This window comes from Grammomys surdaster, unplaced genomic scaffold (genome assembly GCF_004785775.1).
Source record: "Grammomys surdaster isolate TR1022 unplaced genomic scaffold, NIH_TR_1.0 125832, whole genome shotgun sequence".
In the NCBI taxonomy this organism is placed as follows: domain Eukaryota; kingdom Metazoa; phylum Chordata; class Mammalia; order Rodentia; family Muridae; genus Grammomys; species Grammomys surdaster.
Window position 1 is genome coordinate 2,097,720 of NW_021620660.1, and position 12,269 is coordinate 2,109,988.

General features: G+C 38.5%; 1 protein-coding gene across 1 annotated transcript in view; it reads left to right on the forward strand.

Moving 5' to 3' along the window:
- The window catches only part of Lancl2 (LanC like 2), a 50,777-nt gene that overhangs the window by 8,988 nt on the left and 29,520 nt on the right, over window positions 1–12,269 (forward strand). Inside the window, exon 2 of the mRNA XM_028789404.1 lies at window positions 8,488–8,605. Coding sequence (XP_028645237.1) covers window positions 8,488–8,605 — 118 coding nt within the window. The remainder of the gene's footprint in view (window positions 1–8,487; window positions 8,606–12,269) is intronic.

Consider the following 12,269-nt stretch of genomic DNA (forward strand, 5'->3'; position numbering starts at 1 on the left):
CCTCCTCCTCCTCCTCCTCCTCCTCCTCCTTCTTCCAGAAAAGCCTGATTGTTTTTTGGTGGTTTTTGCTTTTTTTTTTTTGGTGAGAAAAAGGAAGGTTTGAGTGGCTGGAGAGGTGGAAGGCATCTGGGAGGGGTCATGGGGAAGGTAGGCCATAAACAGAATATATTGTATGAAAAAAAGAAGTACTTTCAATATGGAAAAGCAAAAAGGAATTGCAAAAAAGAAATCCCATCCACAAAGAGGTTTACAAGAAATATGACAATTTAATAATATGTATAAAGTTAATATTAACTTACTACTTATACTGTGTATGGAATTTGAATCCACATCTTGTTCAGAAAAATAAAATAACACAGAAACAAACAGATGAGATGAGGAAATGTTGAAGAGAATGTAAAGATAAGTTTATACTTTGAACAAAAAAGAATAAAAAGAAAAAATTAGATAATGACAGGATTTCATACAATAAAATATTTTACTTTAAAAATGAAAGGTAAAATGAAGGCAAATTAAAAAATTAAAACCACGGCACACAGAGTTCAAGTAAGTTTTTCAAAGTTTGACAGGGGTAAGACTTAGTATGATATATATTTGGTGATTAAATCTTATAAAATTGCCAAGCCCAAATTTCAACACCCAAGTTAAAACCAATCCATGATTCTCTGTTCACAACAAGGTTTTGTTAAGTATTGATCAGTTCTTACTTAGTATGTGTGTTGTTGTTTGTCAACTTTACACAAGGTAAATTCATCTGGGAAGGCCGAACACCTCATTGAGATTCTATCAGAGTGCCTGTAGGCAAGTCTGTGGGCTCATTTTCTTGATTAATGATCGATGTAGGAGGGTCCCTTTGTAGCCCTGACTTATTTAATGAAGCAAGGTTAGAGAACCTTGGAGGGCTAGCCAGTAAGCATCGTTCATCTGTGCCTTCGGTTCCTACTTCCAGATTCTTGCCTTGATTCTCTGCTCTGACTTTACTTCATACTGAAACCACTTCATACCACAGCAATAGAAACTGAACTAATGCAGAAACTGGTGCTTTTTCATGAGGTATTGCTGTGACAGACCTGGCCCTGTTGGTTTCGGGAGGATTGTAGAAGCCTTTTGGACTTTGGGCTGAAAGCGGTCAGTGCTTGATGAGCTGCTGTTTGGGGAACCAGGAAGATAATAATGGTGTGAGAAATGCAGATGATAGAGGCCTGGCTTGTAAGATTTCAGAGAACAGTTTCACAGTTCCTAAAGATTTCTAACTCTCTTCATGTGCTATTTTTTTGTACTAAGAACCAATAGTTTCTGCTCATCTGGGGCTGAAGAGCCAATTGTGATTAACAAGAGATTAGCACCACTGAAGTGAACCCTTTACTTTACTGGGGTGGTTAGTTGATGTTGGTTAGCTGGGTATGAAAAGAATCAGCTGTGATTAAGAGACCAGCATCACTGCAATGAAATTTGGAATTATTCTCTCAGGGTTAGCACATAGAAGCAATGATCGATAATGGTCCAAGGCCACATCTCTTGCTAGTAACTGAACTTGGTAATGTATAAGAGCCTCCCAAGTGGCACTGGCTTAGGTGGCATGAGAACCTCAGGAATAAGGAGGTCATGGAGAAATGTGGAGGCTTGGCACCATTAAGCAGGCTCAGAGTCCTGAAGGGAGCATAGAAGAGGCTATTGGTAAAACCTCAGTTGCAGTGGAAACCTGAGCATGTTGGAGATGCTAGTATGATTTGATGACTACTAAAGATAGCAGCAGCTATGTGTGGAGTCCACCTGAGCCTGTAAGAGAAGCTGTGTGTGCTGTAGAAGGTAGAGCCAGTAAGAGAAGCTGTGTGTGCTGTAGAAGGTAGAGCCAGAGAAGTTGGGCTGCCGCATCCCTCTGGAGGCCCAAGTGGCATACCTTCATTAAAAGTATGTATTATATGTAATTATAGGTAAATAAAAAGAATTTGATTCCTTGTGGCTTTTTCAAACATTTGTAGTGTTGTTTCTCCATACATCCTCTTCTTTTGTATTGGCCTCCTTCTCAATAAACGGCTTCCTTCCCACTTCCCTTTCCTATCACTGTATCCTACAATTCCCCTCCATACTGTTCCTTACATGCCACCCCATGGTCCTTAAAACAAAACAAAACAAAAAACAAAACAAAACAAAACATTTCTGCTTTCTGTCTTTACTCCAGACTGTATACTGTGTTGCCTAGTTGTATGTAAACTTGGCACAAGCTAGAGTCATTTGGGAAGAGGATTGTTAATTGAGAACATTCCTCCATCAGATTACCTGTACTTCTCTGTATAGTACATTTTACATTTCCACACTGATTATATGGGAGGGTTCAGCCCATGTGCATGGTGCCATCCCTGAGTAGGTGGTCATGGGGCTATAAAAATGATCAAGACACGAGGAGCACGTCAGTAAGAAGCACTTCTCCGTTACCTCTGTATCACTTCTTGCCTATAGGTTCCTGCTCTGATTCCTTCCATGATGGCCTCTAATGTGGAAGTATAATAAAAGTAAACCCTCTCCTCTCCAAGTTGCCAATTGTTAGTGTTTTATCAGATTAATAAAAACCCTAACTTAGACAATACTCATATCTAAATATTTGGAACTTAGGAATCAAAAATGAGATAAAACATACAATATCCATGCAGGTCTGAGTTAGCTCACTCAGTGCAGTATTTTCTAGTTCCATTGGTTTATTTGCAGATTTTATGATGTCATTTTTATTTATAGCTGAATAGTATCCCATTGTGTATATAGACCACACAAAGTACAAGCCCGTAAGAAGCCCTTCTCCATCACCTCTGCATCAGTTCTTGCCTGTAGGTTCCTACCCTTATTATTCTTTCACTCAGTTTAAGGCCATTTGTGTTGTTTTTCTTCCCTAGCTATTGAGAATATAGTGGCAATGACCATGACTGAGCAAGTATCTGTCGAGTAGGATGCTGAGTCTTTGGGACATATGCCAAGGAGTGGCATAACTGGGTCGTATGCGAAGTTTATTGTTAGCTTTCTGAGATTTTTCCCATTCTGATTTCTATAGTGGTTGCATCAGTTTGCAATCCCCGCAGCAGTGATGGAGGCTTCTCGCCTTTTCCTACAACCTCTCCAGCATTTGTTGCAGGTGATTTTGTTGATGTTAGCCATACTGACTAGGGTAAGATGAAGTCTCAAAGTTGTTTTGATTTGCACTTCCATAATCGCTAAGAACAATGATCAGTTTAAGGATACTTCTTCGCCATTTTTATTTATTCATTCGAGAACTCTCTGTTTGGATCTATAATCCATTTTTCAGTTGAGTCAATTTTTGACTCTTTGTTTTTAGAGTTTTTTGTATGTTTTGGATATTAATCTTCTGTCAGATGTATAGCTGGCAGAGATCTTGTCCACTGTGAGTTTCCTTTTCACTTGATTGGTTGTTTGCTTTGCTGTCCAGAAGCTGTTTAGCTACATGCTGTTCCATTTGTCAATTGTTCGCCTTAATTCCTGGGCAAATGGAGTTCTATTCAGAAAGTCTTTTCCTAAACTTATATTTTGTAGTGCAATGCCTATGGTGTTTGCTTATTTTCCCTTAGGACTTTTAAGTATTTCACGTTTCACAGGGAGGCCTTTGATCCATTTGGAGTTAGGTTTATGCAAGAATGAGGAAGGCTTCCAGGAATCAGTGCAGGTGACATTAGCCAAAATGTCCAATAGTGGGGATATGGAACCTGAAGAGACCACTTCTAGTAGCCAGACAGGACCCCCAGTGGAGAGATGGAGACACCAACCCACCTACAAATCCTTTGACCCAAAATTGGTCCTGTCTTAAAAAAATAAAAATGCAGAGACAAAGATGGAACGCAGACTGAAGGGATGACTGACCAGTGACTGGCCCATTTTGAGACCCATCCCATGGGCAGGCACCAGTCCATCACACTATTACTGATGCTATGTTTGTTCTTGCAGACTAGAACCTTCCATAGCAACTGACTGAGACGTTCTACCCAGCAGCTGACTGAGACAGATGCAGATACCCATAGACAAACATTGGACAGAGCTTGGGGACCCCGATGAAAGAGTTAGGGGAAGGATAGAAGGAGCTGAAGGGAATGGCAACCCCATAGGAAGACCAACAGTGTCAACTAACCTGGACCCCTTTAAGCTCTCAGAGACTGCCCCACCTATATTCTGTTTCTAAGGACTATTCTGGACCACTGTCCATGTCTTGCTCCATTTCTGGCCCCTACGCCTGATTTGTTTTTGACTCCTGCTGTCTTAGTGTGGTTCAGACTATTTTTCTTTTTTTTTCTATTTGTTTTATGGGATATTTTATTTACATTTCAGATGTTATCCCCTTACCCCATTCACACATCCCCCTCCCATCATCCCTCCTCCTACTTCTCTGCGGATGTGCCTCTACCTACCCCCCCACTCCTACCTCCCCAACCTCAAATTCCCACACACATGGTGTCCAGCCTTCATGGGACCAAGGATCTCCTCTCCCACCTATGCCCGACAGGGCCTTCCTCCCTTACATATATAGCTGGAGTCATGGGTCCCTCCCTAAGTGCTCCCAGGCTGGTGGTTTAGACTCTGGGGGCTCTGGTTGGTTGGTATTGTTGCTCTCCTCATGGGGTTGCAAACCCTTTCAACTCCTTCAGTCTTCACTCTAACTCCTCCTTTGGGAACCCCATGATCAGTTCAATGGTTAGCTGTGAGCATCTGCCTCTGAATATGTCAAACTCTGGCAGACCTCTAAGGACACAGCTATGTCAAGCTCCAGTCAGCATGCACTTCCTGACATCCACATCAGCGTCTACCTTTGGTGACTGCACATGGGATGGATACCCAGGTGGAATGGTCTCCAGACGTCCCCTTTTTCAGTTTCTGTCCCACACTTTGTCTCCATATTTGCTCCTTTGAGTATTTTGTTGTTCCTTCTAAGAAGGACCGAATCACCCCCACTTGGTCTTCCTTCTTCATGAGCTTCATGTGGTCTGTAAGTTGATTCTTGGGTATTTCAAGCTTCTGGGCTAATATCCAATAATGAGTGAGTGAATACTATGTGTTTTCTTTTGTGATTGGGTTACCTCACTCAGGATGATATTTTCTAGTTCCATCCATTTACCTAAGAATTTCTCAAATTTGTTGTTTTTAATAGCTGAGTAATACTCCATTGTGTAAATGTACCACATTTTTTTGTATCCATTCCTCAGTTGAAGGACATCTGTGTTCTTTCCAGCTTCTGGCTATTATAAATAAGGCTGCTATGAACATAGTGGAGCATGTGTCCTTGTTATATGTTAGAGCATCTTCTGGGTATATGCCCAGGAATCGTATAGCTGAGTCCTCAGGTAAACCTATGTCCAATCTTCTGAGGAACTGCCGGACTGATTTCCAAAGTGGTTGCAACATCTTGCAGTCCCACCAACAATGGAGGAGTGTTCCTCTTTCTCCACATCCTCACCAGCATCTACTATCACCTGAGTTTTTGATCTTAGCCATTCTGACTGGTGTGAGGTAGAATCTCAGGGTTGTTTTGATTTGCATTTCCCTGATGACTAAGAATATTGAACGTTTCTTTAGGTGCATCTCAATCTTTCGAGTTTCCTCAGTTGAAAACTTTTTGTTAAGCTCTGTACCCCATTTTTTAATAGGGTTATTTGGTTGTCTGGAGTCTTAATTTCTTGAGTTCTTTGTATGTATTGGATATTAGCCCTCTATCAGATGTAGAATTGGTAAAGATTTTTCCCAATTTGTTGGTTGCTGTTTTGTCCTATTGACAGTGTCCTTTGCATTACAGAAACTTTGCAATTTTATGAACTCCCATTTGTCAAGTCTTGATCTTAGAGCATAAGCCATTGGTGTTCTGTTCAGGAACTTTTCCCCTGTGCCTAGGTATTCAAGGGTCTTGCCCACCTTCTTTTCTATTAGTTTCAGTGTCTCTGGTTTTATGTGGAGGTCCTTTATCCACTTGGTCTTTAGCTTTGTACAAGGAGATAAGAATGGATCTATTTGCATTCTTCTACATGCTGGCCTCCAGTTGAACCAGCACCATATGTTGAAAATGCTGTCCTTTTTCCACTGGGTGGTTTTAGCTCCTGTGTTAAAGATCAAGTGACCATAGGTGTGTGGGTTCATTTCTGGGTCTTCAACTCTATTCCATTGATCTTCCTGCCTGTCTCTGTACCAATACAGTTTTTATCACTATTACTCTATAGTACAGCTTGTGGTCAGGGATGGTGATTTTCCCCCAGAAGTTCTTTTATTGTTGAGGGTAGTTTTTGCTATCTTCGTTTTTTTGTTATTCCAAATGAATTTGAGAATTTCTCTTTTTAACTCTTTGAAGAATTGGGTTGAGATTTTAATGGGGATTGCATTGAATCTGTAGATTGCTTTTGGCAAGACGGCCATTTTTACTATATTAATCCTGCCAATCCATGAGCATGGGAGATCTTTCCATCTTCTGAGATCTTCTTAGATTTCTTTCTTCAGAGACTTGAAGTTCTTGTCATACAGATATGTCACTTGCTTGGTTAGATTCACACCAAGGTATTTTATAGTATTTGTGACTGTTGTGAAGGGTGTCATTTCCCTAATTTCTTTTTCAGCCTGTTTATCTTTCTCGTAGAGGAAGGCTACTGATTTGTTTGAGTTGATTTTATAACCAGCCACTTTGCTGAATTTGTTTATCAGGTTTAGGTGTTCTCTGGTGGAAGTTTTGGTGTCACTTAAGTAAACTATCATATCATCTGCAAATAGTGATATTTTGACTTCTTCCTTTCCTATTGGTATCCCTTTGACTTCTTTTTGTTGTCTAATTGATCTGGCTAGGACTTCCAGTACTATATTGAATAGGTAGGGAGAGGGTGCGCAGCCTTGTCTAGTCCCTGATTTTAGTGGGATTGCTTCAAGTGTCTCTCCATTTAGTTTGATGTTGGCTACTGGTTTGCTGTATATTGCTTTTACTATGTTTAGGTATGGTCCTTGAATTTCTGATCTTTCCAAGACTATTACCATGAAGGGATGTTGAATTTTGTCAAATGCTTTCTCAGCATCTAGTGAGATGATCATGTGTTTTTTTTCCCTTTGAGTTTGTTTATATAGTGGATTACGTTGATGGATTTCCAAATATTGAACCATCCCTGCATTCCTAGGATAAAGCCTACTTGATCATGATGGATGATTGTTTGGATATGTTCTTGGATTCAGTTTGCAAGAATTTTATTGAGTATTTTTTCATAGATATTCATAAGGGAGATTGGTCTGAAGTTCTCTTTCTTTGTTGGGTCTTTGTGAGGTTTAGGTCTGAGTGTGATTGTGGCTTCATAGAACGAATTGGGTAGTGTTCCTTCTGTTTCTATTTTGTGGAATAGTTTGAAGAGAATTGGAATTAGGTCTTCCTTGAAGGTCTCATAAAATTCTGCACTAACACCATCTGGTCCTGGCCTTTTTTTGGTGGGGAGACTTTTAATGACTGCTGCTATTTCCTTAGGGGTTATTGGACTGTTAGAATTTAATGAAAATGAGGACACATCATACCAAAACTTGCGAGACTCCATGAAAGCAGTGCTAAGAGGAAAACTCATAGCTCTAAGTGCCTACAAAAAGAAACTGGAGCCGGGTGGTGGTGGCGCATGCCTTTAATCCCAGCACTTGGGAGGCAGAGGCAGGCACATTTCTGAGTTTGAGGCCAGCCTGGTCTACAGAGTGAGTTCCAGGACAGCCAGGACTATACAGAGAAACCCTGTCTGAAAAAAAAAACAGAAAAACAAACAAACAAAAAAAGAAACTGGAGAGAGCATACACTAACAACTTGACAGCACACCTAAAAGCTCTAGAACAAAAAGAAGCAAATACACCCAAGAGGAGTAGATGGCAGGAAATACTCAAACTCAGAGCTGAAATCAACCAAGTAGAAACAGAAAGAACAATACAAAATATCAACAAAACCAGGAGCTGGTTCTTTGTTAAAATCAACATGATAAATAAACCCTTAGCTAGATTAACCAGAGGGCACAAATTAACATTAACAGTATCCAAATTAATAAAATAAAAGAAACCTAATGGGTGGCTCCCACCTATGTGTGGGATAGGTTTCTTCTCAGTTAAACCTACTTACGATTGTCCTCACAGACACACTTATTGGCAACTTTCCTAGATGATTCTAAATCCAGTCAAATTGACATTCTAAATTAACTATCACCTGATTTTTCTTAGATTCCTTATATGGACTAAAAATGTTTACAGTCAAATCATTTGCGTTTCTTTTGTTCCCTAGTCTTCATTTCTGAAGATTATTCTTTACGCTAATATCTAAGAGTTATAATCCATATAAGGTATTGTTTCATTAAAACATTAACTTTGAAGAACCAGCATAGGTACTAGTCACCTGAAATTTGCCAAATAAGGTCATTTCTCTCTTGTATCCAGTGCAGCTTTCTATTGGTTTCATGATGTTCTCTTCTTGTGTAATGTAACTCATTTTTTTCCTTTGATTTTTAGATTGTTCCTAACTTCATAAAGCGTATCCAGACCAAGATCAAAGATCTTCTGCAGCAGATGGAAGAAGGGCTGAAGACAGCCGATCCTCATGATTGTTCTGCGTACACTGGTTGGACAGGTGGGGTAGTAACCTCTATGTTCCATTCCTGAGCTATGGTATATAAACTGAGACTTTGACATCCTCTCCTATTTCAAAATGGTGACCTATATACCTTTGAAACATTGGACAGTTTTATTATGAGATGTTTTATAGTTTTGTTGCTGAAGAAATACTGTCTGAAGGGTTGATGTTTAATATGTAGTATTTTTTGTATAACATTATTTATTTATTCCAGCATTCTGCAGTGGAAATGGGTGGTAAGATGATTTATGATTTGTTGGTTTTAGTTTTGTTATATTTTTCTTTGTGACAAGTTGTGATTAAATGGTTTCCCTGGTCTATTTCATAGATGATTACTTTGTTGGTCATACTTAATTTGATTCAAATAATTTTAATTAAATTATTTATATACTTGAATATTTTCATTTTAATGATGGATTTTTTAATATCATTTAAACAAAAAGTCATATAATTCAGGACAGAAAAAGTATGATCTCAAAATTAAAAAGCTGTAACTAATTTTACATTTTTACTATTCTAACACTAGAATCTTTTTTTCCTTGTTCTCATAATCTATGTTGAAGGAATTTGCATGATACACAGAGTATAGTTTAGGAAATAGCAAGTATTTATCACAGATAACAGTTGAGCACATTCTCAATGGAATAAAAGTAGATAGTGGCCAAAGGGATCATTAATAGTTTAACCTGTGGTTAAAGTAAGAGTGAACAATGGACAAAGGGTCAGTGAGCACCCTATGCTTTAGGCCAAAGTTTTACTATTTCTAGAACAGAATGCTTTTTTCTGAGGGGCCTTTCCTGTTCAGGATATTGACCAATCTGTTTGGATTGACTGTTGGAGAAAGGGGCTTGGAGCTCTTTCTGTCCCTTTTCAGGGTGCTTGGTAGATAGCAATCCTACTAGATTTAGGGCTTCTGGAACAAAGTTTAGATAATTTTCTATTAGTGGCATTCTGGGCAAGTCATTATGTCATATCTCCCTCTAGGGCCAGAGATACGACTAAAGTCTTATTCTTTTGACTAATAAATCAGTTTTAGACCTGGTTTTACAAGATGCTAGTCAGGAAGGAGTCTAGCTCTAATGTCCCCCAGGCCTACTAATATCTAACTAGCTACTCAGCAGTCCCAGATAGTCAGAACATTTTCATAGCTAAGTAAGGTATTAAAGATGATAGATCTTATTCTCAGGAAGTTCGGTAAAGCCTGATTAAAGTGCTGATGATTCACATACAAATTTAGAGACTTTTCTTGTTAGTTTTAAAGTGGTATTTTTATTTCTTTTTTGATGTAATATTTACATTGGATAATAATGCTGGCTTATCTTCTGGTCCTGTGTGATTGGAACACATTTGGCCTTTCTATTCCTCTTAAAAATATATCTATCTTTAAAGCTAAGGAGTGTTTCTTGTACACAACATACATTGATTTTGTTTCTTGATCCATTCAGTCAGCTTTTGATTGCAGAATTAAGGCTATTAATATTTAAAGTTAGTATTGAAATGTTTGTGTTGGTTTCCATCATTGTGGTGTTGATTTTGGGGTTTGTTTGTGTTTTCAGTGGTACTTCTTGTTCTAAAATTACAGTATCCCATCTTTCTACAGTTTCTCTGGGCATCTACCTCTCCACAGTCTCTCTGGGCATCCCATCTTTCTACAGTTTCTCTGGGCACCTACCTTTCTACAGTCTCTCTGGGCATCCTATCTTTCTACAGTCTCTCTGGGCACCTACCTTTCTACAGTCTCTCTGGGCATCCCATCTTTCTACAGTCTCTCTGGGCATCTACCTTTCTACAGTCTCTCTGGGCATCCCATCTTTCTACAGTCTCTCTGGGCATCTCATCTTTCTACAGTCTCTCTGGGCATCTCATCTTTCTACAGTCTCTCTGGGCATCCCATCTTTCTACAGTTTCTCTGGGCATCTCATCTTTCTACAGTCTCTCTGGGTATCTACCTTTCTACAGTCTCTCTGGGCATCCCATCTTTCTACAGTCTCTCTGCTTTGCTCATTCCTTTCTTCAGCCTGAAATACTGCTTCTTGTAATTCCTTTAAGTTTGGTTTGTTGGACATAAATTTGTTTAAACTGTTCATATCATGGAAAGCTTTTTATTTCTTGAATTATGGCACATAGTTTGTTGGATAGTACTCTAGGTTGTCTGTTATAGTCTTTTATAATGTATTGTTTCAGGCTCCTCTGGCTTTTATAGTTTCTCTTGAGAAATCAACTGTTATGCTGATGGATTTTCCCTTATATGTGGCTTATAGTTTTTCTTAAGAAGCTTTTGATATACTTTCTTTTTTCTGTATACTTAGTGCTTTAACTATGATATTCTGAGAGATGTTTTTTTCTGGTCTTGTCTATTTGGTGTTCTGTGTGCTTCATGCATGAGTCTTTACTTAGTTTGGGTGAAATTTTCTTCTATGATCTTATTGAACATCTTGCCTATGCCATTGATCTTGGATTATTCTCCCTCCAAGATTTTTTTCTTATAATTTGAACGTTTGTTCTTTTCATGGTGTTGTATGCATATTTTCTATATGTTCTTTTCATACATGTTTTTCAATTTTTTCATATTCTTTACTTTTTTTTTAACTAGATCTTTTATCTCTGAGTCCTGATATTCTAACTCCTGCTTGGTTCATTCTGCTTATAAGGCTTTCCTTTGTTTTTCTAAATGAGTTATGGGTTTTCCCATTTCATCTTCGCTTGAGTTTTTTTCAATGTTTCTATCTATTCATTGGATTGTGTTTTAAAATCCAGGGTAGTCTTTGTAATCTGTCAGCCTTATGTTTATGTTTTCACATGCATTACTGCAGTGTTTATTTTCTATGTTTCTTCTCTTTAATTTTAATGAACTATTTTGTTGTGTCTTCTAATACTCAAGGCAGTCTCTTAACTTTAACTCTTTGTAAAAGGAAAAATCAGATCACATACTTCCAACATACAATGGCAAAGAATATATATTAGCATCTCAAAAGGGGAAAAGGGGCATAGTAAGGAAACACTGGACCAAAACATTACTGAAACCCAGCCAAGCAAGCTACAAATTCTGCATCTCTGCTAATGTCCAAAGGCTTATCTGACTTTTCAGATATCCCATTCCTTCCAGCTTCATTGACTGCAACACACTTCCCCTCTAGAGTTGTATCCACTTCCTGTATTCAGCTCTCCGGGTCAGGTATCCCACTGCTATGATATAATGAGATGAACATGTGGTTTTTTCTCTTTCAGTTTGTTTATGTGGTAGATTACATTCATAGATTTTCATATGTTGAACGACCCCTGCATCTCTGAGATGAAGCTTACTTGATCATGGTGGATGGTAATTTTGTTGTGTTCTTGAATTCAGTTTGCAAGTATTTTATTGAGTATTTTTGCATCAATGTTCATTGGAAATTGATCTGAAATTTCTCTGTCTTTTTTTGAGTTTTGTGTAGTTTAGGTATCAAGGTGACTGTGGCCTCATAAAATGAATTTGGTAATATTCCTTCTGTTTCTATTTTGTGGAATAATTTGAGGAGTATTGGTATTAGCTCTTCTTTGATAGCCTGGTAGAATCCTGCACTAAAACCACCTGGTCATAGGCATTTTTTGGTTGAGAGACTAATGACTGCTTCTATTTGCTTAGTGGTTATAGATCTGTTTAAATTGTGTATCTGATCTT